Source organism: Dendrobates tinctorius, unplaced genomic scaffold (genome assembly GCF_039654945.1).
Source record: "Dendrobates tinctorius isolate UK_male_01 unplaced genomic scaffold, ASM3965494v1 ptg000059l, whole genome shotgun sequence".
In the NCBI taxonomy this organism is placed as follows: Eukaryota; Metazoa; Chordata; class Amphibia; order Anura; family Dendrobatidae; genus Dendrobates; species Dendrobates tinctorius.
The window spans coordinates 4,642,430-4,667,713 of record NW_027361727.1 but is presented as its reverse complement, the minus strand read 5'-3'; the positions used below and the strand labels follow the sequence as shown (position 1 = coordinate 4,667,713).

The 25,284-nt window shown below is 43.1% G+C and overlaps 2 protein-coding genes across 3 annotated transcripts in view; one reads left to right on the top strand and one right to left on the bottom strand.

The window, feature by feature from the left end:
- Positions 1-25,284, top strand: part of DHCR7 (7-dehydrocholesterol reductase) — a 59,918-nt gene that overhangs the window by 2,546 nt on the left and 32,088 nt on the right. Inside the window, exons 1-3 of one of the 2 annotated variants that reach the window (XM_073578331.1) lie at positions 3,720-3,869; positions 23,787-23,885; positions 24,846-25,068. In XM_073578331.1, coding sequence (XP_073434432.1) covers positions 23,794-23,885; positions 24,846-25,068 — 315 coding nt within the window. In that variant the 5' untranslated portion in view covers positions 3,720-3,869; positions 23,787-23,793. Of the gene's footprint in view, positions 1-3,719; positions 3,870-23,786; positions 23,886-24,845; positions 25,069-25,284 lie in introns of those variants that run through there. The other variant, XM_073578333.1, reaches the window with a different exon arrangement.
- Positions 1-25,284, bottom strand: part of PTH (parathyroid hormone) — a 198,370-nt gene that overhangs the window by 143,203 nt on the left and 29,883 nt on the right. The gene's annotated exons all lie outside the window — the stretch shown is intronic.

Sequence of the window (25,284 nt, the reverse complement as noted above, 5' to 3'; positions counted from 1 at the left end):
TGGCCAAAATTCATCCAGAGTGTTGTAAAGCACTCATTGCCAGTTATCACAAAGCTTGATTGTAGTTGTTGCTGCTAAAGGCGCCCCAACCAGTTATTAGGTTTAGGGGGCAATCACTTTTTCACACAGAACCCTGTAGGTTTGGATTTCTTTTTCCCTTAATAATAAAGATCTTCATTTAGAAACTGCATTTTGTGACTACTTGTATTGTATTTGTCTATATTTACATTTATTTGTGATCTGAAACATTTAAGTGTGACAAACGTGCAAAAGAATAGGAAATCAGGAAGGAGGCAAAGACTTTTTCACACCATTGTAGATTAATACAGCCCTCTCTAGAGGGAGCTAAGTTCATATAAATATATACAGCCACCCAGGGCCTGACTGGCCATCTGGCAATTCTGGCAAATGCCAGAAGGGCCTGTCTGGTTGTAGGCCGCCTTGTCTGCTACGTTGTTAACAGAATCGGTGTTCTCAAGACACGCATAATGTTAAGAGTTGTGTTGGAGCACAAAGTCACATACCCCAGCAGGCCATGGGTGTCATTAGAAATATTGGTCTTGTAGTAAATCTTGCTTTCTTTAATCCAGGGTAATATTAGTAATAGATCCCATCTGCCGCTTGGGGACGGGGACAACATGGGCCTGTGTGATTTCAAATGCCAGGGCTGAATTTCAGCCCCAGTCCGTACCTGCAGCCACCTCTAGTAATTCACTGCATACAATTTCTACTGCCACCTCTATGGGGAGATTACAGCATATAGGTTTACACCAACACCACTAGTAGGAGGTCAATGTATGCAGGTATATACAGCCATTACTAGTGGGAGCTCACTACATGCGCATTTATTTATACAACCACCATTTGGGAGAGCTTACAGCATACAGAATCATGCAACCACCACTAGCGTAGTAATTTCTCTGTATTGGTATCCATGTACCCAGACTTTTCTATTAGTTTTATTATGGAGGTTTAAAAATCACAAAATCATATGACGTTAAATACTGGAAACAATGTAATGTTAGAACCTGTTTCACATTCTACTACCGGCCATATAATAGTGTTGGGATTGCATCTATTTAGCAAATTTTAATTCAGTGTAATAAATTATGACACCAAGCATAAATTTAGGGAAGCAGAGCCCATGGGAAGTAATGCTCATTCATATTCTGCTTGGATGCACAGTTGATAATGACTGCTCTTTATTGGCTTGTACCATACATGCCATCTGTACAGTAGCTTTCATATACAAGCCACATATAACTCTGTGCCCCTTGTAGTTACCCTCATAGGAGTCTGACCCAAACAATTTTTTTTCTAGTATATCACATTTTTCTTGTGTAACACATTTGTTTAATGTCTGCATGATTGTATTGCCTAAAACAAAAAAATGTATGTCCTCCTGAACAAGACTTGATAGAACATGTTTCTGTTTAGGGTTCACATATATCAACACTAAACAAGGAAAAGCGCCCAGGGCAGCCAGATTTGCTGAGTAGTTTCTCCTGCCTCTCACGATGCACCTTTTTAAAGGGGTTATCCAGGACCATTTTTTTTTTTACTATGGGCCTAAGGACTAACAGGCAGTTAGGCAGGGGGAAGCGGATGTCAATCGGCATGACGTTGGCAGCTATGCCCCATCAACAGACAAGAGCGGATCTCCTCCTGGCCAGGGTCAGGAGAAAGCCCAGGTAACAAGTGTCCTGTTTTGGTAATCAGTAGGTGTGACATAAATGACAAATCAATGTAAGGGGCCCCATACACAATAGATTGCTGTCAGCCAAACGATGGTTTGACTGATCTTTCATCAGCCGGCCGCCATCTCTCCTGTTTTCTCTATACACAAGAGAGCTCTTGTCCTCCTGAGCGCTCCTGCCTTTCATATGAGAGCCGCTGACAGTCTTCTCTAGTGGGAACTTATCTTGCCGAGAACAAAAATATTGGCTGTCCAAGATCAGACATGCCGGACCCAATAATTACATATTACACTGTGGGCCGAGCTGAAAAGTGAACAGAGAGAGGAGGGTCCTTCATAATGGGTAAATGGGGACAGTAGTAAGATCATCCTTGATGAACCTTACTCTGTACAAATTAATGTTTCAGTATACATGATCATACCAATGGCAGTCTGGCACCAGTCCATCACAGACTGCAGCTGTCACATGTGACATACACCTGGGGCCTGAATGTATAGAGACCAACCGGTGAAATCATTGTCACAGTCGCATCGGGGGAGGTAAGTATAGAGTAAAGGTCCCGTTACACTAAACAACGCACCAGCGATCCCGACAACTTGACCTGGTCAGGATCGCCGGTGAGTTCTCAAACAGGCAGACTCACCAGCGATCAGGACCAACGAGGACACTGGGAACCAGCGTAAATAGCGGGTAAGTAAGCGCGCGCGCCCCTTAGTTACCCACTGTGTACCCTGGATACCAACGTGCTCGCGCTGGGAGCTGGTAACCATGGTAAATAGCGGGTAACTAAGCGCGCGGTGCTTAGTTACCCGCTGCTAACCTTGGATACCAGCTCCCAGCGCAAGCACGCTGGTATCCAGGGTACACAGCAGGTAACTAAGGGACTCACGTGCTTAGTTACCCGCTATTTACCCTGGTTACCAGCTCCCAGCTTCTGCTTACAGCACTGGGAGCTCGCTGATCGTTGGTCTCCCGCTGCCACACGCAACGATGCGTGCTGGCCAGTGGGAGAGCAGCGATCAAAAAATGGCCCAGTACATTCCTGCACGATTAGCGATACCTGGCGGGGGGGGGCGGTCGCTGATGCGTGCCATACACAGCGAGATCGCTGATGTGTTACAAAATCGGTGACACATCAGCGACCTCGTTAGTGATGTCGCTTAGTGTGAAGTACCCCTAAGTTTCCCCCTACACGATCAGCAGTTTTCTGTACTTTTGAGAAAAGCTCTGTGGACTCCAAAAGTTGCCTGTTGCACATATGGCTTAATAAAAGTTTCACTGGACTATTAATCATTTTTTCATTTTTGAGTGCGTTTTTTTTTTTTTATTTATATATGACATGGTCTTTGGGCTACTATAATCTAGAAAAAAATGCCAAACAACAAGCCTGTTAGTTTGGTGTTTTTTTCTATATTATTGGAGTATTTTCAATTCCCCTTTTTGTGTTTTTGTTTTATGTATGGTCTTTGGGCTACTACAACCAGTGGTTTGTCACCTATCCTTAACTGAAGCTGGAGCTGCATCTTAAAATGACAGATGAATAGATATGAGAAAGAAAGAAAGAAAGAAAGAAAGAAAGAAAGAAAGAAAGAAAGAAAGAAAGAAAGAAAGAAGATGATGCAGGAAAAAAGAAAGAAAAAGAAAGAGAAATGATAGATGATAGATTCATATAGAAAGAAAGAAATAAAGAAAGAAAGAAAGATAGATGAGAATAAAAAATAAAGTAAACAAGGAAAATTATAGGTGCATACAGAAAAAAACCCAAAGATGGTAGATGCATATAGATTGAAGGAAAGATAGATGATTGATAATGTGACCAATTTGATACTAAACCTTACATACAAATACTCTAATAACACCCCCCCCCAGTCTATACACACTCAGTGTGACTGTATACAGAGCATTTCTGTGCTGTATCCTCCAGGACTCTAGTTATTGTGATGGCAGCTTGCTGGCTCAGATGGTTTGAGGCGCTTGCACCAATCCAGATGTCTGTGAGACGATGATGTGTTTGCTCTGCCTGGTGCCATTGGTGTGAAGGCTGAGTGTGTCACACAAGGGGAGGAGAGCGGTCTGAGGGGAAGGTAGAGCTGCCTGCCCTGCAGACATTATCCTGCCAGCACAAAAGAATCTGCATGGAACCAGGCCCTGACACACAGACACACAAAGCAGGTAAAGCGGCTAATAATTAGGCTACTTCTGTACATTTGGGAACAAAAAATTTTTTTTAGAAGTGGTAAGTCTGGAATGCATATATAGGGAGAAATCATGCCTGATGTTTCACATGCTATACAAGGATGAAGTATTCAGAAATAACAGCACTGTATTGGATGAAAAAAAATAAACACGTAAAGAATGCGTTACAGCATGGGAGAACAAAGGCTATGTTCCCACAATGGGTTCATGGTGAGTTTTTATTGTGGCAGACTTCATGCATCCATTAAGTTAAATAGATTACTTGCATTTTTTCGAAAAAGCGTAAAAAAAAATAACTCACCAAAACCCATGGTGGGAACTTTGTCTAACAGTCCCAGCAGTCCCTGCAATACGAAGGCTAGAGAGAATGTGTACGATGTCTAAGTTAGGTGCAGATCCTGGGAGCTCTGCGTTCACATCTTTTTCACCTTTGTAAACTTTGCACTTGGCCTAATCTTTGAGCGTAGACTAGGATGAACCTGCAATATAGTGCAGCTGATATCACTGTGGGCAGGATAAGGTGACGTTTATGGTCTCATCTGAAGGTATAAACAGCAGTTTTATCATATGGTTACATGCAACAGATACTGTATATTGCATAAACAGAAATGTATATGGCTAAAGTAGTAATGTTCCAATTATTGCAAATAACATTTATGTCAGTAGTTGCACAACATAACTGATGAAATATTCTAAGGGTTTATCCTCAACATTGACATTAATGACCCATGCACTAAGGGGAATGTGATTCAATATGCACTGATCAGCGCAATAAAAAGGCTGCATCTCTTACAGCTTGTCCTATTGAATGAATGGGTCACACCGCAGTTTCAGGTACAGTCATTGCTATGGCCAGGTCATCGATCCTTTGTTATTGATACAGCCCATACATTAATTTACTATTGATTTTACTCACTTCTATAGCGCCGTTTAGTCGACAACGCCTTACAGACATCATCATCGCTGTCCCCATTAGGACTCACTTTCTAAATTCCCTATCAATATGCTTTTGGAGTGTGGGAAGAAACCAGAGGAAACCCATGCAAACACGGAGAGAACATACAAATGCCCTGTAGATGTTGTCCTTGGCAGGAATTGAGCCATTAATTGTGCTCATCAGACAGGGTCCTAGTGGTCTTCTTACCCTCACAAATGAAACATTGATTGAAGGTACAGCTTGAGAAAACCCCTTTAAGGCTACTTTCACACTTGCTTTTTTTTGCAGCGCGTTTTTCCTGCAAAAAAACGCATTGAAAAAACGCATACAAATGCTGCGTTTTTTTCAAGCATTTTTATGCGCATGCATGAAAAAAACGCAGCGTTTTTAGTGCGTTTTTACCGCGTTTGCGTTTTTTTCCAACATTAGTTGGCCCCTCACACTAACCTAAACCATGACTTTACTAACCCTAACCCTTAACCAAACCATACCCTAACCCTTAACCAAACCATACTAACCCTGACCCTAACCCTTAACCAAAGCATACTAACCCTAACCCTGACCCTAACCCTTAACCAAACCATACTAACCCTAACCCTGACCCTTAACCAAACCATACTAACCCTAACCCTGACCCTAACCCTTAACCAAACCATACTAACCCTAACCCTAAACCCCCTTAACTAACCCTAACTCTAACCCAAACCCCTAATTTCCATTGTATAACCAATGGTCAGCAAAAAAATGCATGCGCAAAAAAACGCATACATAAGCATGCCAATGCGCACATATGCGCACCCATAGACTTATAATGGGTGTCTTGCTGTAAAAAAACGCATTGTGCGCGCATGCGTTTTTTTGAGGCAAGTCGGACGCCCAAAAAATGCAACAGGATGCATTTTGTGCGTCTGAGCGCACACCACAAAAAAACGCATGCGCGGAAAAACGCATACAAACGCATGTGTATGCGCACATAAGCGCATCCCATGCAAAATATAGGGAAAAAAACGCATGCGTTTTTTAGTCCTAAAATACAGCGCTAAAAACGCAAGTGTGAAACTAGCCTAAGGCCAACTTCGCCTAAGTTACTGAACAATCAAACTGTATGCTATCTGTAACAAATACATATCAAGCAGATCTAATTCACTTTTTTATGTGTCGCCTTTACTGGTCATAACTTCTTGTAACTTATTGCATAAATAAAAAGTTGTGTTTTCAGCTAATTAGTACTTTGTGCCATAACATTTTAAAACTATATAGGTTTCTAAAAAGCATTAAAAATATTGCAGAGGTTTTCCATCCAAGAATGCTTCTGTTGTAGATATACAGCAGTGCATGCTTGTCTGCCGCTCCATTCATTCTCTCTAGGTCTGATGGTGATAGCAGAGTACAGAGCTGGGCTTTCCCCATTAGTCCCATAGAGAAATAATTGTGTTGTAGAAAAGCATGCTCACCGCAGGGGTGCAAAAGGCCACATTTTAGCAACAGGTGGAGTGATAACTTTTTGTAACCAGATGTAATTTAGCTGGCCTGTGCAGGAACAGGGATATCTAGTAGTGATACCTGTGCACTATTTCGCCAGTTGCTTAATGTTCCATACGTAGTAGATCAATCATCCAAATCCAATAATTTTAGCAGGATCAGCCAATAACCTAATGTGTATAGTGGACCTCCGATTCCCCAGATCAAAAGAAAGATTGCGACTGTAAACAACTGTTTCCTTTGTTGTTTTGTTTAGTTTCACCCCTACCCACTCTTAATAAGACGTTCCGCTAAATATTGACCTGTATAATGAGTGGACAGAGATAATATCTATGAAGTATGGTCAGCTTTTTCAACAAACTGGAAATATTCTGGCCATGATTCCCTGTGCAAATATGAAAATATTTATAAATGATGCAGAAGTTTTTTCATATAGTAATTGCATTGGGAACTTTATTTATTTTTTTTACAAACTTTCAGGAAGTGATCTGTACTGTAAACAGTTTAGTTGCATTTCTGTATGAGCATCGTCTATCACATCCCAGCATCATATTCACTTGTAAATTAGTCAGGTGTGTCCTGATCACATTCCTCTACCTCACAGTTGGTATCTTCTCACCTGCAATGACATGGCTTCTTTTGTTTGGGATTTTGGGCATTGTGTGCTGTGCATTGGATTTTTTGTATGTCCACTGCCTGCAGCTACAGAATTCTCAAAGGAAATGGGAACTAAAGTAAAAATGCTAATTACTAAGTCAGTAACTGCTCTATTACATACATCTCCACTAGATAAATCTTCTAGCTTATTATCAATATTATTATTATTATACAGTACCAACCAGGGGCAAACACAGACTGAGTTCTCTTTGCAAAATTACAACCACCTTGTAACCTTCCACCATGATACTTGCAAATGATGGCGTAATCTGTGAGTGACCAATTCAGACTGTGAGAAGGAGCAGCAAATGCTTTAGAGAGTTATTCCCAACTTCATCAGTGAATACTGTCGGATAATGCTTGTAAATAGAAGCAATACTGCAATTTAATATTTTGTTGTTTTTATATTTTATTTCATCAGTTCTTGAGCTATTAATACTTTTCTTTTGCTTACAGCTCATTGTCTTGGAGATAGACCACTGCTGCTACACAGCAGAACATGCAAAGTGCTTACAAGCTCCTTTCTGTTGAGCTTGTAAGTAGATTTATGCAGATATCTTGTGGGACTCTACTCCCAGGCCAGGTCAGGAGTCTGCCTACTAGACTGGAGAGGGGGAGCTCATGAATCTCTTACCTTCTGGGATTTCCGATGAGGCCTTTGATTAGCTATGCTGGCCCAATGTCATCTTCAGCACAGTGCACAAGCTAGACAGCAGAGGTGGTCGGTCTTCCAGGCAATGTACTCTAATTCCTTGCAGATGTTGTCCTTGGTGGGATTTGAACCCAGGACCCCAGCGCTGCAAGGCTGCAGCGCTAATCACTGAGTCACCGTACCGCCCTCCGCCAAATATGATCTGCATAATGAGTGGACAGAGATAGAATCATAGAATGGTAGAGTTGGAAGGGACCTCCTGGGACATCTGGTCCAACCCCGTGCTCAAAGCAGGATTCATTAAGTCATCCCAGTCAGATGTCTGTCCAGCCTCAGTTTGAAGACTTCCATTGAAAGAGAACTCACCACCTCTCGTGGCAGTCTGTTCCACTCATTGATCACCCTAACTGTCAAAAAGTTTTTTCTAATATCCAATCTGTGTCTCCTCCCATTCAGTTTCATCCCATTGCTTCTAGTCTTTCCTTGTCCAAATGAGAATAAAGATGATCCTTCTACAATGTGACAGCCCTTGGGATATTTGTAGACAGCTATTAAGACTCCTCTCAGTCTTTTTTTTGCAAGCTAAACATTCCCAAATCCTGTAACCGTTCCTCATAGGACATGGATGGCAGACCGGTCAACATTCTGGTCGCTCTTCTCTGAACTTGCTCCAGTTTGTGGATGTATTTTTTAAAATATGATGCCTAAAACTGGACACAATTTTATAGATGATGTCTGACCAAAGAGGAGTAATTACTTCACGAGATCTAGACTGTATGCTTCTGTTAATACATCCCAGAATTGTATATGCCTTTTTTGCTGCTGCTGCATCACATTGTTGACTCATGTGGAGTCAGTGATCTATTCGTATACACAAGTCTTTTTCATATGTGCTGTTGCTTAGCCCTATTCCTCCCATTCTGTATATGCTTTTTTCATCTTTATTTTCCAGATGTAGTACTTTGCATTTTTTGCTGCTAAAAAAACATTCTGTTAGTTGCTGCCCACTGGTCCAGTTCATTTATATCTTTTAGAATCCTCTTTTCTCTAGTATTAGCTTTCCCTCCTAGCTTTGTGTCATCAGCAAATGTAATCAGTTTACTCTCAATTCCTTCATCTAAATCATTGATACAGATGTTGAACAATACAGGGCCCAGGACAGAGCCCTGTGGTACCCCATGTCACGGTCACGTGTGTCTGGACGCAGCGAGTACCGCAAGGCGAACCCATGACACGCTTGACCCTGGATACACCGCCTCCAGTGGGGCGAATTTAAATAATAAAACGTGCAGCTGGATATGCCGCCTCCAACTGGCGAATTTAGGTATTACACATTATACATACAGTAGTCTGGAAACCCCGCCTCCAGTAAGGCGAATTTAAATAATAAAGGGGGAACCTGGGTAACATTAACAATGGTGGGCCCTGCAATAGGGAATAGGGAAGTGGAGACCTCCTGAACTCCTCTGAGCCAGTGTCCCTGCACTCCTAACGTTCCCTATGCCGGTTCCGCACCGGACGACGCACAGGAACCTAAAAACCCTAGCTCGCCCTGAACCTAAACCCTCACTAGGGAATTGGTCAGTGCGGAAACTAATCCCACCACTGCACTAAACACACATGAGGGAAAATGACAATACAGGGGAAACACCACTTAGCTTTGCTCTGTTGCGTACGCTCCTAGCAACAGAGCCCACCACCTGCGTGCATCTTCTCCTCCACCCGGATCCATCATCATAACTGGATCCTTCACCATAGTGCAGCCTTGGAGCAGAGTCCACCACCAGTTGCAGCTGCCCAGTAAAGAGAGTCCCAAAGATGAGTCCAGCTTCTGCCAAAAAGTCCAGCATGCTTGAGTCCAGTTTTCAGCAACCAAGTCCAGCATGCTGAGTGCAACTCTCACCACCGTCGCCACTCCACCAAGCCATGCCAGCACTTCCTGCTGACACCATAAGCTGTGACTCCACCACGCCATGCCAGCCCTTCTTGCAGACCACATGGCTGCCACTCGTCCCCTCTGGCTGGGCTGCGCAGGACTCATGTTCAGCTCCTTCTTTCACCCAGGCTTCCTTGTGAATGACTAACAAACAATATCACCAACAGTGATTGAACACACCTGACTCTCTTTTATAGAGCCTCACACCTGAATTATAATTACGTGCACTAAACCAAAGAAACTAAAGTGCACTACCACTCACCACCACCGGGGCAACTTAGACTGAACGACACCACGTGTAATAATTCTAATGGCCACCGGGGGGCAATCACATCACTTTGGCACCTAGCCAAAGGTAAAAAAATTCACTTATCCATTTAAACTGTCAGATCCACACTGGATCATGACAGTGCCCCCTCCTTAATGAGGGGCCTCTGGACCCTCAAGACCACTCTTCATTAGGGAAACACCAACAGCGGGGATGCCCAGATCCTGAGTTCACCCCACCACTACCTGACACTTCAGTTTAATGACAAACGCACCACTGGTATTGGCAATACGAGTTCTGGAGGCACCACTCATCTCCACAGCGAAGACCTGGGGAACGAGTTTATGTATGTGTATGTTTGCTATGAGCTGATCAGACTCCACAACACACTTCCACAAGATGTTTTTTGGTGGCCACCCATACATGCTCGTTCACACACAGGTCCGGACCTGAACGTTTATTGCACACATTCGTTTGTCATATATTTGGTGAACTCATTCTGGACTCGACAACAGAGGCGTCCCCCTGCGTCACCACACTCACACCCCCGCTATTCACCAAGGGACACCACCCTCCAACCTTTTCACCATGAGGTCTGCGCCTCCCAGGCTTGGTTAATGGCGAGGGGTGAGATTTGTTCCTATTCCCCCGCAGCACACCTGTCACTCACACCTGGAGGAGAAGGGGACAGGAATATGGAGGAAATATACACTCGCTGGTCGCCTTCCTCCAAACGACCAGGAGGGGTCGGCCTCTTCGGTGGTATAGAAGATTTGGCGTGAGCCCCGAGGACTATCACCAGTCTGCTCACTACAGGGACGTACCCCTTCACCTCGGGGAACCCCAGACAGCACCATGGGGATCACCAACTCCACCCACCTGTCTGGTTATGTCCGCCTGTATGAACAAGTCCCGCTCCCCAGCAGCGACTCTAGGGGGCTTTTACCAAAGCCGCAGGGACATGGAGGAAAAATACACTCGCTGGTCGCCTTCCTCCACACGACCAGGAGGGGGCGGCTTCTTCGGTGTTATTGAAGATTTGGCGTGAGCCCCGCAGACTATCACCAGTCTGCTCACTACAGGGATGTACCCCTTCACCTCGGGGAACCCCAGACAGCACCATGGGGATCACCAACTCCACCCACCTGTCTGGTTACGTCCACCTGTATGAACAAGTCCCGCTCCCCAGCAGCGACTCAAGGGGCTTTTGCCAGACCCGCAATTTGCCAAAGCCGCCATTTTGATTTCCTGGTTGCCTGAGCAGAGGCCCCAGACCCTGATAACTGCTGCTGCAGCGGCTCTAACACACCTTGCCGCTCCCCACTCATCTCAGTGAGGCCCGGCAGCAATTACTCAGCGGTCTCCACATGGCCAAGGCTCACCAGAAAAAAAAAGTTGGGTTGGTGATAATGTCACGGTCACGTGTGTCTGGACGCAGCGAGTACTGCAAGGCGAATCCATGACAAGTGTGACCCTGGATACACCGCCTCCAGTGGGGCGAATTTAAATAATAAAACGTGCTGCTGGATACGCCGCCTCCAACTGGCGAATTTAGGTATTGCACGTTATACATACAGTAGTCTAGAAACCCCGCCTCCAGTAAGGCTAATTTAAATAATAAAGGGGGAACCTGGGTAACATTAACAATGGTGGGCCCTGCAATAGGGAATAGGGAAGTGGAGACCCCCTGAACTCCCCTGAGCCAGTGTCCCTGCACTACTAATGTTCCCTATGCCGGTTCCGCACCGGGCGACGCACAGGAACCTAAAAACCCTAGCTCGCCCTGAACCTAAACCCTCACTAGGGAATTGGTCGGTGCGGAAACTAATCCCACCACTGCACTAAACACACATGAGGGAAAATGAGAATACAGGGGAAACACCACTTAGCTTTGCTCTGTTGCGTACGCTCCTAGCAACAGAGCCCACCACCTGCGTGCTTCTTCTCCTCCACCCGGATCCATCACCATAACTGGATCCTTCACCATAGTGCAGCCTTGGAGCAGAGTCCACCACCAGTTGCAGCTGCCCAGTAAACAGAGTCCCAAAGATGAGTCCAGCTTCTGCCAAAAAGTCCAGCATGCTTGAGTCCAGTTTTCAGCAACCAAGTCCAGCATGCTGAGTGCAACTCTCACCATCGTCGCCACTCCACCAAGCCATGCCAGCACTTCCTGCCGACACCATAAACTGTGACTCCACCACGCCATGCCAGCCCTTCTTGCAGACCACATAGCTGCCACTCGTCCCCTCTGGTTGGGCTGCACAGGACTCATGTTCAGCTCTTTCTTTCACCCAGTCTTCCTTGTGAATGACTAACACACAATATCACCAACAGTGATTGAAGACACCTGGCTCTCTTTTATAGAGCCTAACATCTGAATTATAATTACATGCACTAAACCAAAGAAACTAAAGTGCACTACCACTCACCACCACCGGGGCAACTTAGAATGAATGACACCACGTGTAATAATTCTAATGGCCACCGGGGGCAATCACATCACTTTGGCACCTAGCCAAAGGAGAAAAAAAATTCACTTATCCATTTAAACTGTCAGATCCACGCTGGATCATGACACCCCACTTGAGACATTCTTCCAGCTGGATGTGCGCCATTTACGATCACCCTTTGGGTCCAATCACTAAGACATAAATTCACCTAACAGTTGCCTTGTCCATCCTATACTTAGTCATTTTTTCAATAAGGATTGTGTGAAATACTTTGTCAAATGCTTTGCTGAAGTCAAGATATACTATATCTACAGCATTTCCCTGATCCAACGAGTCAGTAATTCTGTCATAGAAGGAAATTGTTAGTCTGACATGACTTAATAGTTACAAACCCATGCTGACTCTGTTTAATCACTTCATTCTTATCCAGGTACTTACATACATGTTTTTAAATAATTTGTTCAAAGATCTTTCCTGGTATAGAAGTCAGACTCATCGGCCTATAGTTGCCTGGGTCCACCTTCTTCCCCTTTTTGAAGATAGGACAACATTTGCTCTTCTCCAGTCTTCTGGGACTTCTCCTGTTCTCCAAGAATTTTCAAAGATTATGGAGAGTGGTTCAAAAATTTCTTCTGTTATCTCTTTCAGTACTCTGGGGTGTAATTCATCTGGACCTGGAGACTTGAATTCATTTAGGTTAGCTAAGTGTTTCCTAGCTATCTTTCTGTTTATAGATATCCTGGATTCTTCTATTCCTTTAATAGAACAGAGAAGATCAGTTGATGTTACATTTACTTTCTGAGAGAAGACAGATACAAAATAGGAATTTAAAAGTTTGGCCTTCTCAACATCCTGTCTTACCATTTCATCATTTTCAGTCTGTAAAAATCCTATTGCATCTTTGACTTTTCTTTTACTTTTGACATATCCCCCAAATCCTTTTTTATTGCTTTTGACGTCTCTTGCCAGCGTCAATTCATTGTCAGCTTTAGATAATCCGATTCTTGCCCTGAAGGTTCTGCAGACAGCATTATATTCTTCTTTAGATATGCCTCCCTCTTTCCATTTGATAAACATTTTTTTTCTTCCTTTTTAGCATGTGTTGAAGTTTCTGGGTTCATCCATCCTGGTTTCCTTAAATGCTTCCTATTCTTCCCTCTTTTTGGAATTGTTAACGATTGTGCTTTGAGAATCTAATTTTTCAAGATTTCCCATCCTTCCTGGACATTTTTGTTCTTGAGCATATCCAGCCATTGGATCCCTCCAATTCTCTTTCTGAGTACCTTAAAATCTGCCTTTCTGAAATCTAACCTTGAAGTCCATCAAATATCTATGAAGTATGGTCATCTTTTTTAACAAACCGGAAATATTCAGGCCATGTTTCCCTGTGCAAATATAAAAATATTTATAAATGATGCAGAAGTTTTTTTCATATAGTAATTGCATTGGGAACTTTATTTATTTTTTTTACAAACTTTCAGGAAGTGATCTGTACTGTAAACAGTTTAGTTGCATTTCTGTATGAGCATCGTCTATCACATCCCAGCATCATATTCACTTGTAAATTAGTCAGGTGTGTCCTGATCACATTCCTCTACCTCACAGTTGGTATCGTCTCACCTGCAATGAAGTTTCTTCTTTGTTTGGGATTTTGGGCATTGTGTGCTGTGCATTGGATTTTTTGTATGTCCACTGCCTGCAGCTACAGAATTCTCAAAGGAAATGGGAGCTAAAGTAAAAATGCTAATTACTAAGTCAGTAACTGCTCTATTACATACATCTCCACTAGATAAATCTTCTAGTTTATCATCAATAATATTATTATTATACAGTACCATCCAGGGGAAAACACAGACAACAGAGTTCTCTTTGCAAATTTACAACCACCTTGTAACCTTCCACCAGGATACTTGCAAATGACGGCGTATTCTGTAAGTGACCAATTCAGACTGTGAGAAGGAGCAGCAACTGCTTTAGAAAGTTATTCCCATCTTCATCAGTGAATACTGTCGGATAATGCTTGTAAATAGAAGCAATACTGCAATTTAATGTTTGATTGTTTTTATTTTTTATTCAATCGGTTCTTGAGATATTAGCACTTTTCTTTTGCTAAAAGCTCATTGTCTTGGAGACTGACCACTGCTGCTACACAGCAGAACATGCAAAGTGCTTACAAGCTCCTTTCTGTTGAGCTTGTAAATAGATTTATGCGGATAAACTTGTTGGACTCTACTCCCAGGCCAGGTCAGTAGTCTCTGCCTACTAGGCGGGAGGGGGGGCTCACAAATCTCTTACCTTCTGGGACTTCCGCGACGAGGCTTTTGATTAGCTAAGCTGGCGCAATGTCATCTTTGTGTTATGCTGCAATGATGATGCGCCAAATCGGTGATCCTGAGATGTAAGAGATTTGCAAGCCTCCCATCCAACAGAGACTACTACCATGGCTGATGGACCCGAGTCCAGTGAATGCATTCACCCAATTCTACTTCTAAGCACCGTTTGGCAGCTAGCCAGAATCGCTAAAACATGCTGCTACCTCCTAATCCTGGCCAACTTCAGCACAAAGCACAAGTAAGACAGCAGAGGTGGTCGGTCTCCCAGGCAACGTACTCTAAACAAAAGTAAAGTGTTACCTCAAAAATGGATGACAATTTTGATAAGCAGCAAATTACAAAAGGGTTTTTATTTACTTGCACTCTCCGAAAATAGCCATCTATGAGGATGGGAATAACCATTTAATGGTTGTGGCCAAAGTGGACCCTCTGCCTCTTCAGGCCTCTGTGCAGCTGTGGAGGTTTGTATAGGCCTAACCTAAAGATAGGTCGTCAATCTCGAACTTGTGGCCATCCTCCTGTAATGTAACGCTGACTAAATCTGAGGGTCAATTAAATAGGCTGCTTTATGCTTCTGAAATCAGCGCTTTCCTTCCTGTGACTTGTCCTCTCGTTGTGTGGTTACAGCCCACAAGCATCTGGTCATGTGTAAGTCATGTGAAGTCTGCAGTGACCAGATTTAAGTTTCCCTTCTCTGTGTAATTCTTTGTCTTTTTTTTTACCTTTGGCTCATTTTTCTAGTTTAACTACAATTTATCATTTTTAATTTATTGTATTATTTATTATTATTTTATTTGAGAAATTGGTAGTCATGTTATATTAACAAAATGCAAGTGCAAACCTAGGTAGAGTACCGTGTTGTTCAAAGGTAACCTGTCATGAGAAATGTATTATTTACCTAAAGCCATGTTTTGTACAGTTGATGCAAATACTTGTTTTAAACATATACAGTATATGTGTTAATAAATCAGATGGTTGAGGAACAGGGAAAACACGCAGTTATATCCTGACGCCAGATGCTCAGCTCCCATTATCTGGAGTACTGAACAATCATTGAGCTTGGACTGTAATGACCCCAAATGATCCTTGATTAACGCCCCGTTCAGCCTGTGATTGGTGCATCAATCAAGGAAAAGTGGGTGTGATTACAACCACATAGGCAAATTTCTCATAACCTACCCAACGTTTTGTGAGCATTGAAAGTGCACAAAATTGCATTTTACAATATAAACAGGGCTGGAGTTACGGCAGGGCAGACTAGGCAGTTGCCTAGGGCCCCCACTCCCTTGGGGACCCAGCATTTACAGCAGAAGCTTCACTGAGAATAACATTATCAGTGAAGCTTCTGATATAGAGACTGGTTGAGGACCTGTAGTAACATCACGATCATGTGACCATGATGTTACCACAGGCCATGTACTATGGGAATGTCAGGACCTTTGTTGAGGGCCTGGCATTGAAAAAGGAGTGGTTAGTGAAGGACAACACCTCTGGCCACTGAACCTCCCCCATCAAGAGTGATAGAAGAGCTCATTGGCCAGTGCTCCTGCACGGCGTCTCTGAGGGGAAGGGAGAGCTAGAGACCCGGCACCCATCAACCTGAACTGTGAGAAGTAATACAGCACCCATTGTGTGTGCTGCTCCTGGTGAAAATGGTTCCAGGCCTGCTGTCAGTAATTTCTGCTCTTGTCGGCAGTCCCTGCAGAGGAGAGGGCAGGGAGGTGTCTGCTGGGACATCTCATTCCCTTCAGTATAAAGCAGTGCGTGTATCTGAGGTGTCTGTGGTGCATGTATCTGAGGTGCGTGTGTCTGCGGTGCGAGTGTCTGCGGTGCGTGCAGTGCGTGTATGGTATGTGTAGTGTGTGCTGTCTTTGAGCTATGTATGTGTGTTTATATGAATCATATGTATCAAATGAGCATTTGTTGTGCAGCATGTGTGTGCCATGTATGTGTGTGTATATAAGTGTGTGCCCTATACATGTATGTGTATAAGTGTGTGCCATGTACAAGTGTGTGTGTATGCCATGTACATGTGTGTGTATAAGTGTGTGCCATATGTGTGTGCCCTGTATGTGTGTGTGTCCTGTAAATGTTTGTGTGCCCTATACATGTGTGTATGTGTGTGCGCCATATATGTGTGTGTGTGTATATATATATATATATATATATATATATACAGTATATATACACACACACACACATATATATTCTTTTGCATTATTGTAACTTGAATACCGTATATGTTAATAGTATATGTAGATAGCTGGGTAGACACACGATGGCAGTGTGTGTCTGCGTCTGCACAGTCGAGTGTTCATACATATAAACATATAGGCAATCTTCCAGTGAATGAGACTAGATGCTGCTCATTCATTGGGTGATTGGATTGTTTACAGCAGAACGAAAATCATTGTTCTCAGCAGCACATCGCCGGTGTAAGCTGCAGATGTGCTGCTGATCAGGGCTGTGGAGTCTGTAAGCCAAACCTCCGACTCCATAGCACTGATCACTACTACTGAACATGTACATAAAGTGCAGCACAGATTCATCTCTAGTAAAAGCCGAGATTCTGAGATCAGGAACAGAACAGATATTTCATAACTTTCCCAAATTATTATGAAAAAATTATATCACATTCTGCACCCAATGTATTATATACTGTATTTAAGGAGTCAGAGTCAGTCCATTTGATACCGACTCCACGAAAATAGACTCCGACTCGACAGCCCTGCTGCTTATAACATAATACTGTATGGGGACAGATATCCCCATCATTCTTCATTAGCCGGTGTAAAGAGGCCAGGAAATGAGCCAAACGACTTCAATATTGTCGATCACAATTGTTGAATGGCCTGAATTCAGCGCATGTAAATATAATATAAATCCTCCTCCTTCTCGACCTGTCCTCTGCCTTCGACACAGTCGACCACTGCCTACTGCTACAAATTCTTCTTTCCCTTGGCATCAAAGACCTTGCCCTGTCCTGGATTGCCTCATACCTTTCTGACCCCACATTCAGTGTTTAACACTGCCACACTACCTCCTCATCCCACCTTCTCTCTGTTGGAGTCCCCCAAGACTCTGTTCTGGGGCCCCTACTTTTTCTCATTAATACTCTTGGCCTAGGACAACTCATAAAGTCCCATGGCTTCCAGTACCACCTGTATGCAGACGACACTCAGATCTACCTCTCTGGCCCAGATGTCCCCTCTCTGCTGTCCAGAATCCCGGAGTGTCTATCAGCCATATCCTCCTTTTTCACCTCTTGCTTCCTAAAACTCAATGTAGACAAAACTGAACTCATTATCTTTCCTCCATCTTGCGCATCTTCCCTACACGATCTATCTATTAGGTTAAACGACATCACGCTCTCTCCCGCACCTGAAATCCGCTGTCTCGGAGTAACTCTCGACTCTGCCCTGTCCTTCAAACTGTACATCCAAACTCTTGCCACCTCCTGTCGCCTCCAACTCAAAAATATTTTCAGAATCCGTCCCTTCCTCAGTCCTCACTTTACTAAAACTCTTGTACATGCCCTCATTATCTCCCGCCTTGACTACTGCAACACTCTCCTCTGCGGCCTCCCTGCTAACTCTCTTGCACCACTCCAGTCTGTCCTCAACTCTGCCTCCCGACTAATCCACCTCTCTCCTCACTACTCCCCTGTCTCTCCCCTCTGCAAATCCCTCCATTGGCTCCCAATTCACCAACGAATCCAGTTCAAACTACTAATACTAACCTGCAAAGCCATCCACAACCTTTCCCCTCCCTATATCTATGAACTAATCTCCCAACATCTTCCCTCATGTAATCTTCGATCCTCCCAAGACCTCCTAGTCTCCTCCACACTTATTCGTTCCTCACACAACCACCTCCAAGATTTCTCCCGAATATCCCCTGTCCTTTGGAATTCCATGCCTCAACACGTCCGACTATCCACCACCCTCGGATCCTTCAAACGGAACCTGAAAACCCATCGTTTCAGGAAAGCTTACAGCCTGCAATAAAAATTCTGCCGCGTCGCCTTCGCCCGAGCCGCCGGCTCAAAACCACCAAAGCTGCTGCACCCCCGACCTTCTGTCTCTTCCCCACTATCCCATAGAATGTAAGTCCACAAGGACAGGGTCCCCTCCCCTCTGTACCAGTCTGTCATTGTAAATTTGTTTACTGTTAACGATATCTATAACTTTGTATGTAACCCCTTCTCATGTACAGCACCATGGAATTAATGGCGCTATATAAATAAATAATAATAATAATATAACCAAAATGTTTGAGTGTCATGATGCAATATGTGAGCTTTTAGTGGCCTCATTTTAAAGGGAATCTGTCACCCCTTTTTTCGAATATGAGCCGGTGACACAGACATCAGGGGCTTATCTACAGCATTCTGTAATGCTGTAGATAAGCCCCCGATGTAACCTGAAAGATAAGAAAAACAAGTTAGATTATACTCACCCGAGGGGGAGGTCCGGTCTTGGTCCGATGGGTGTTGCGGTCTGGCGCCTCCTATATTCATACGATGCCGCCCTCTTCTTTCCTTCCTGTTGTGGCTCCGGCGCAGGCGCACTGCTCTGCCCTGTTGAGGTCAGAGCAGAATACTGCAGTGCGCCTGCGCTGGAGCCACGACAGGAAGGAAAGAAGAGGACGGCATCGTATGAAGATGGGAGGTGCCTGATCGGACTGTGACACCCATCGGACCGGACGCCGGGGTGAGTATAATATAACTTTTTTCTTATCTTTCAGGGTACATCGGGGGCTTATCTACAGCATTACAGAATGCTATAGATAAGCCCCTGATGGCGGTGCCGGCAGCTCATATTCGAAAAAAGGGGTGACAGATTCCCTTTAAACTTTTGCCTAGGTCCCCACTTTGTCTAAAACTGGCCCTGAATCTGAGTTGTGAAATTGCAAGGTTTATAACATGCATTTTAATATGCTGTGGATATACAAAGATGCATAAGAAAAGGAAAGCACAAAAGAAAACAAAAATGCAAAAAGCAATGCAGATGGCTATAAATGTTTGTTGTAGAATCGCAGTGTTTCTGCGCTAAAAAAAACCTGCATTAAATCTGCATCAAAATTGCATTAAAAATAAAAGAGAAATGCATCTAAAAATGCAGCAAAAACACAATTAAAAGAGAAGATCACTTTTGCATTAATTGGAGTGGACACCAGCAGAAAATATATGTTTTTGCGTGTGGAAATGTGACATTGTTATTATTATTATTATTATTATTATTATTATTATTATAAGTAATAGAGATTGGGTCAACTGGTCTGAGTCTGAATGTTTATAGTTACATCAGTGATAAGTAGGAAATGATAAGAACATGGCGTCTATTCACTTTTCATAGACTGTAAGCTTGCGAGCAGGGCCCTCATTCCTCTTGGTATCTGTTATGATCTATGTGTTTATTGTTATGCTGTAATGTCTATTGTCTGTACAAGTCCCCTCTATAATGTAAAGTGCTGCGGAATATGTCGGCGCTATAGAAATAAAATTTATTATTATTATTATCCTACATTATACACTTTTCCAGATGTTTACTGTGACATTTCCAAAGACCACTTCACCAAATGGAGGCCCAAAGTGTGTTCATTCGGCCTGTTTGGCAGCTATGTGTCAGCATACTGTTTCTTTTACTGTATAGAAGAGTGCAGCAGAATGCTCTTTTCTATTCAGAAGGCCACTGCAAAAAAAATAAATAAAAACAAAACAAAAAAAAAACAAAAAACATATACCATGCAGTTTACAATTTGGTTAATTTTTCCAATTGGTCCATATAGTGGATGGATGCCCAGGCATTTGTCCCAACTCTGGTCACTGTCAGGAGCATATCTCCTGAAAGAATACATCTGATAGGGGGCCTATTATGGTCAAACCCCATTTACAGAAGAGCGGTCAGGTCCGCTAACGTGTTTGTGGTTATACTCGTAACACCCATAAAAGGAGCACATTTTCTATAACTACCTTTATTATTCCTCCTGTGACCTTCAGATCCACTTCAAGGTCTACTTTTCCCTGATAAATCCTTAATAATCATCTGGACTTCAGCACAAGGAGACAACATGCAGCTGATAAACTTATGAAGGACGTTGCTATGCTGGGAAGTGTGTCAACTGATACAATCCATGGCAAACTAAATAACTTGTAAAAACTTGTGAAAATACCTTCACAGTCTCTGCTTTCTTACAAAATGACTGACAATTATCGAGCGATAGTCTATCAGGAGGGAAACTGCTGCGTACCCAAAAACGGTAATCAGATGTTTCCCCTTCCGTTTCCTCTATTTTGCATAAGTGTGTGAAAAATTTGCAACAAAGTACAGTTTTACAAAAATGTCATTCGTATGTTGCAGATTGTTGAAATTGCCAAGTACATGACAGAATCGTTAGTATAACATCAATGCAAATAAATAAATCTGTCGCTAAATACACAGCAACTTGCAAGACAAAATCTCCCCGTGGAATAAGTTGCACCACATGTACCAGGCAGCCAATTAGGATGCGCTCTCAGCCAAGATAGTAGTGTCTATGTATTGGAGCGCCGGTATTTACTTATTACACTTTTTGTTCTATAGTGTCATCATATTTAGTAGCACTTTACATACATTATCAATGCTGCACCCATTGGGGCTCACAATCTAAATTCCAAACCAGTATGTCTTTGAAATGTGGAAGGAAACCAGAGAAAACCCGCGCAAACATGGGGAGAACATACTAACTCCTTGCAGATGATGTCCTTGGTGTGATTTGAACACAAGACCCCAGCGCTGCAATACAACAGTGGTGACCACTGAGCCACCGTGCTTCATGTATAGCTAGCTCTTGTGAATGATGTATTGGAGTGTGCGACTGTAATCACAGGGTTGAGTTTATATGATCCACATAATTTAGCTGATAAGAATTCATAGAGTAGAAGATAGCAATGGTGCAAAGATTATTGCACAAGTCCCTCCAGCTCTGCTGACTTACTTAATTTACCGATATCCCTTTTTTCCAATGAAAACATTGCCCTTGGACTCCATTGCTGGACCTGTCTCTATAATCAGCTGTCGTGAGAGTGTCACGTCCCCCTGGAAGACCTGCAGTTAAGGGCCCGTTACACATAGCGATATCACTAGCAATATCGCTGTAACGTCACCGATTTTGTGACGTAGCAGCGATATTGCTAGCGATACTTACCTCCGACCAGCTCCCCTGCTGCTCATCGCTGGTCGCGCGAGAACGTCCTGGACCATTTCTCGTCGTCAGCTTCCTGCGGCACCGACGAGCGACACGTGGAGCCGGGCAGGAGGACGTCAGGATCGCCGCGTCTGACAGGTAAGTAGCGATCCCCGACCCCTGCTATGTCGCTGGTGAGATCTGCCTGTGTGGCAGCTCACTAGCGACCACTTAGCGATGCACCAGCGATCCATATCATTGTCGGGATCGCTGGTGCATCGCTAAGTGTAACGGTACCCTTAGACGGTCACGTGGGGTAATGAATCGCACTCTTCTTTAGAGATAGGACACGAATCACACTATTTTAAATGAATTGCCTTTCCTTCTGTGCTGGGAGGGTTAAGGACTCTTTCCATCCTGGCTGAGACCATACAGCCTGGTTGTTCTCAGCTGCAACTGCTAATCATTTACTCCCTCTATGTATACTGTGTGGTTAATCCTTGCCTTTGAAAGATTTGTCTTCCTGTGCTTTGTGCTAAGGCCAAATGGTTGGAATGAAGTTGTTGTAGTATGTGTGTGTTTATCTTCTGGTCCCTATTCCCATCCTCCTTACTATTGTTGGTTTGTACTTTTGTATGATAGAGGTTTTCTGTTATCCGTGTTTTGTATTTGTGTCTTGTTAAGATTACATTTCTGTCCCATGCTTCAAGTGGTGGTGGAGGGAACAGATTTGGGTTTAACAGCAGAATAGCAAGCTCGGACACCTCCTTTCTACCTTTAAGAGTACCCCTGGGACAGGGATAGTTAGGATCCCAGTTCTAGGAACAGTTGAGGCCCCTCTAATTTACTGAAGACCTGAAGACCATCACAGCGTGACGTCACCATTGTCAACAGGGCGCCTTCCAAGAATGTACACACTATCTATAGGAAGCATTTCCTGGTGCCTATTATAAGGATATCCTCTCTTAGTGATCTCCATATATCTTGTTGCAACCCCTTAAGTTTAAGGTTAAGATTCATTCCATTAGTACAATGTCTCCTTACTATTATGGCATCATACATAAATAATATATACATATGTCAGAATATTGATTCCATCGTGGCAGCGAATTCACTTAATCCTAAGTCATCATCATCAATAGGAACCTGCAATATCAGTCAGCCTGCAATATTTCCATTCTTTCTGGCTTTCATTCGGCTATTAAAAACATATTTGCATAAAAGATAGGACTGATTAATTCTCGTCTGATGATGCGGATGTGACTAACCTATAACTCAGCGTCATCTCAGCCTCACCTGCCTATAAGTGCAGTCGGAAGAATGCTTTTATGCTTTTAAAGCTTCACCCATCCAAGTCTCTAAGCTGCCTCTAATAATTGCCATATTGGAAATGTCATATTTCCTTCAAGTAAAGTGACGCTTGTCACTGAGCAAACGTCGAGGCAAGCAAATGGAAGAATAATAACTGCTTCTTGCAGATAGGATGATAAAGTGGATGTCTACCTGAAGTCTAATAAATTATAGTCTAGTCACTAGATCATTGGGAAGGCTATTACTTATTCTCTTCAGTTGTAGATATTTTTTTAGCTATGTTCCACGCTTTTCACATATGCATCTGTAGGTGAGAATATCTACTGGTGCGGTGTCCATTCGCTGAATGCCGAGTCAGCAGCGCGGTACACAGACTGATGCCTCATTACAGTCAATGCATATGTCCGAATCCCGTTTTCCAGGACTTCAGGAGTAAACTTGACAGAGCCACTGACTGGTTAAATCGCTATATGAATATAACCTATGCAAATGCTTTATACTGCAGCACTGATTGTTCAGATTTGTTGCTTTATATGATGAGCATGAGCTTTGCAGGAAGTCAGAGAAAGGAGAGAAATTGCCAACTGTATTTGCCATGTTTGTTAGTACTCTAATGTAAAGTAACTAGCTCAACATGTCTGCATTCAAACATGGTGGATTTGTTGAAGATTTTCATGCCTTTTTTGTCTTTGTTTTGCAGTATAAAAATGGGTGAGCGCCGGAAAAATGCATCAAAGGGAGAACACAGAAAAATAGCCAATGGTGCAAAAGAGCACGATGGTCAATGGGGGCGAGCCTGGTAAGAAAATCGCAAGTATTCTTTTACCTTATCGCATTAATAGAATACTTGTATTAGTTACTAAAGAAAAATAACTGTATATCTATAAAGATAATAATTCCAGATTTTATTAACATTTTGTCTGCATCCAGTCACATGTTCCCAGGACCAGAAGGGAATTTGAAGGGTCCTTAACATTCACCTTTCCATTAAAAAGGTGATAACTGTGAGATGGTGCCCTTGCAAAAGTCAGTGTGGGAGTGACTGGCCTCCCCAGGTCAAAAGACCGTGACCAGGAGTAGTGGATAGCAACACCCCTATGTTAATTAGATAGCTGATCTCTTGTCTGACAGCTATCTGTCTGACTCCTCCATATACAGTAACGCTCGGCTGATCATTCATGTGTTCTCTATGAGACAGCCGCAACCAGACTCTGTTTACCTCTGGGACCTGATCTTTCTCTCTCTTGACGTCATCTGTCGGAAGAGAGGAGAATACTATGCAAATTAGACTGTAGGCCGATCCCGTAGCTATCGGCGGGTTCGGCCAAGTTTCATCTAAGGTGTGTAATGGCAAAATCTTTGCATGGAGTGGAAGGATACGTGTGCAGCCTACCGTTCATTGACTCCTCCTGTCGGCAGTCTTGCATCCAAGGGAGAACGGATAGACACAATGCAACTTCCATGAAGCTGTCAAAATACTATTCCATTTCTTAGCTATATCTGCCGAATACCAAATAATTTGGCTGCCATTAAATCTCCAGCCATTTCCCAACATGTCAATAATTGCTAGAAACATTTGACATTTTGGGACAACTGGGTGACCAGAAATCTTTAAAAACAGATATCATAAATAAATATGTGAATACTGTGCTTATCTACTTGATTAAAGAAGATGATCCAATATTTTTTTCAACAGTTTTCGCATTAAAATAAAACAATGCTGACTAACGTATTCTTCATCTGTTCTGATTTCTTGCAGGGAGGTGGACTGGTTCTCGTTGGGTAGCGTCATCTTCCTACTGATGTTTGCGCCACTAATTGTCTATTATTTTGTGATGTCGTGTGATCAGTACCAGTGCGCTCTCACCAGCCCTGTCCTTGATTTGTACTCGGGAAAAACTCAGCTGTCTGACATATGGAACAAGACGCCGCTGATCTCCTGGAAGGCTGTTTATATCTATGCGGCCTGGGTCTCTTTTCAGGTAACTAAAAAAAACTGAATGATTTGCGAGTTTAGTCCTCATTTATACAGAGGTACAGATTTATTATTACATACCGCCTAATAAATTTGATACATCTTTAGTTTGTCCATGAACAAAAAAAATTAAATCTATACCATCTGTGAGCTGGCGTAGATTTCTGCTACAATGTTCCACAACTTTTCTGGTGTTGCTAAGACATGTCCAATTTTTTAAATT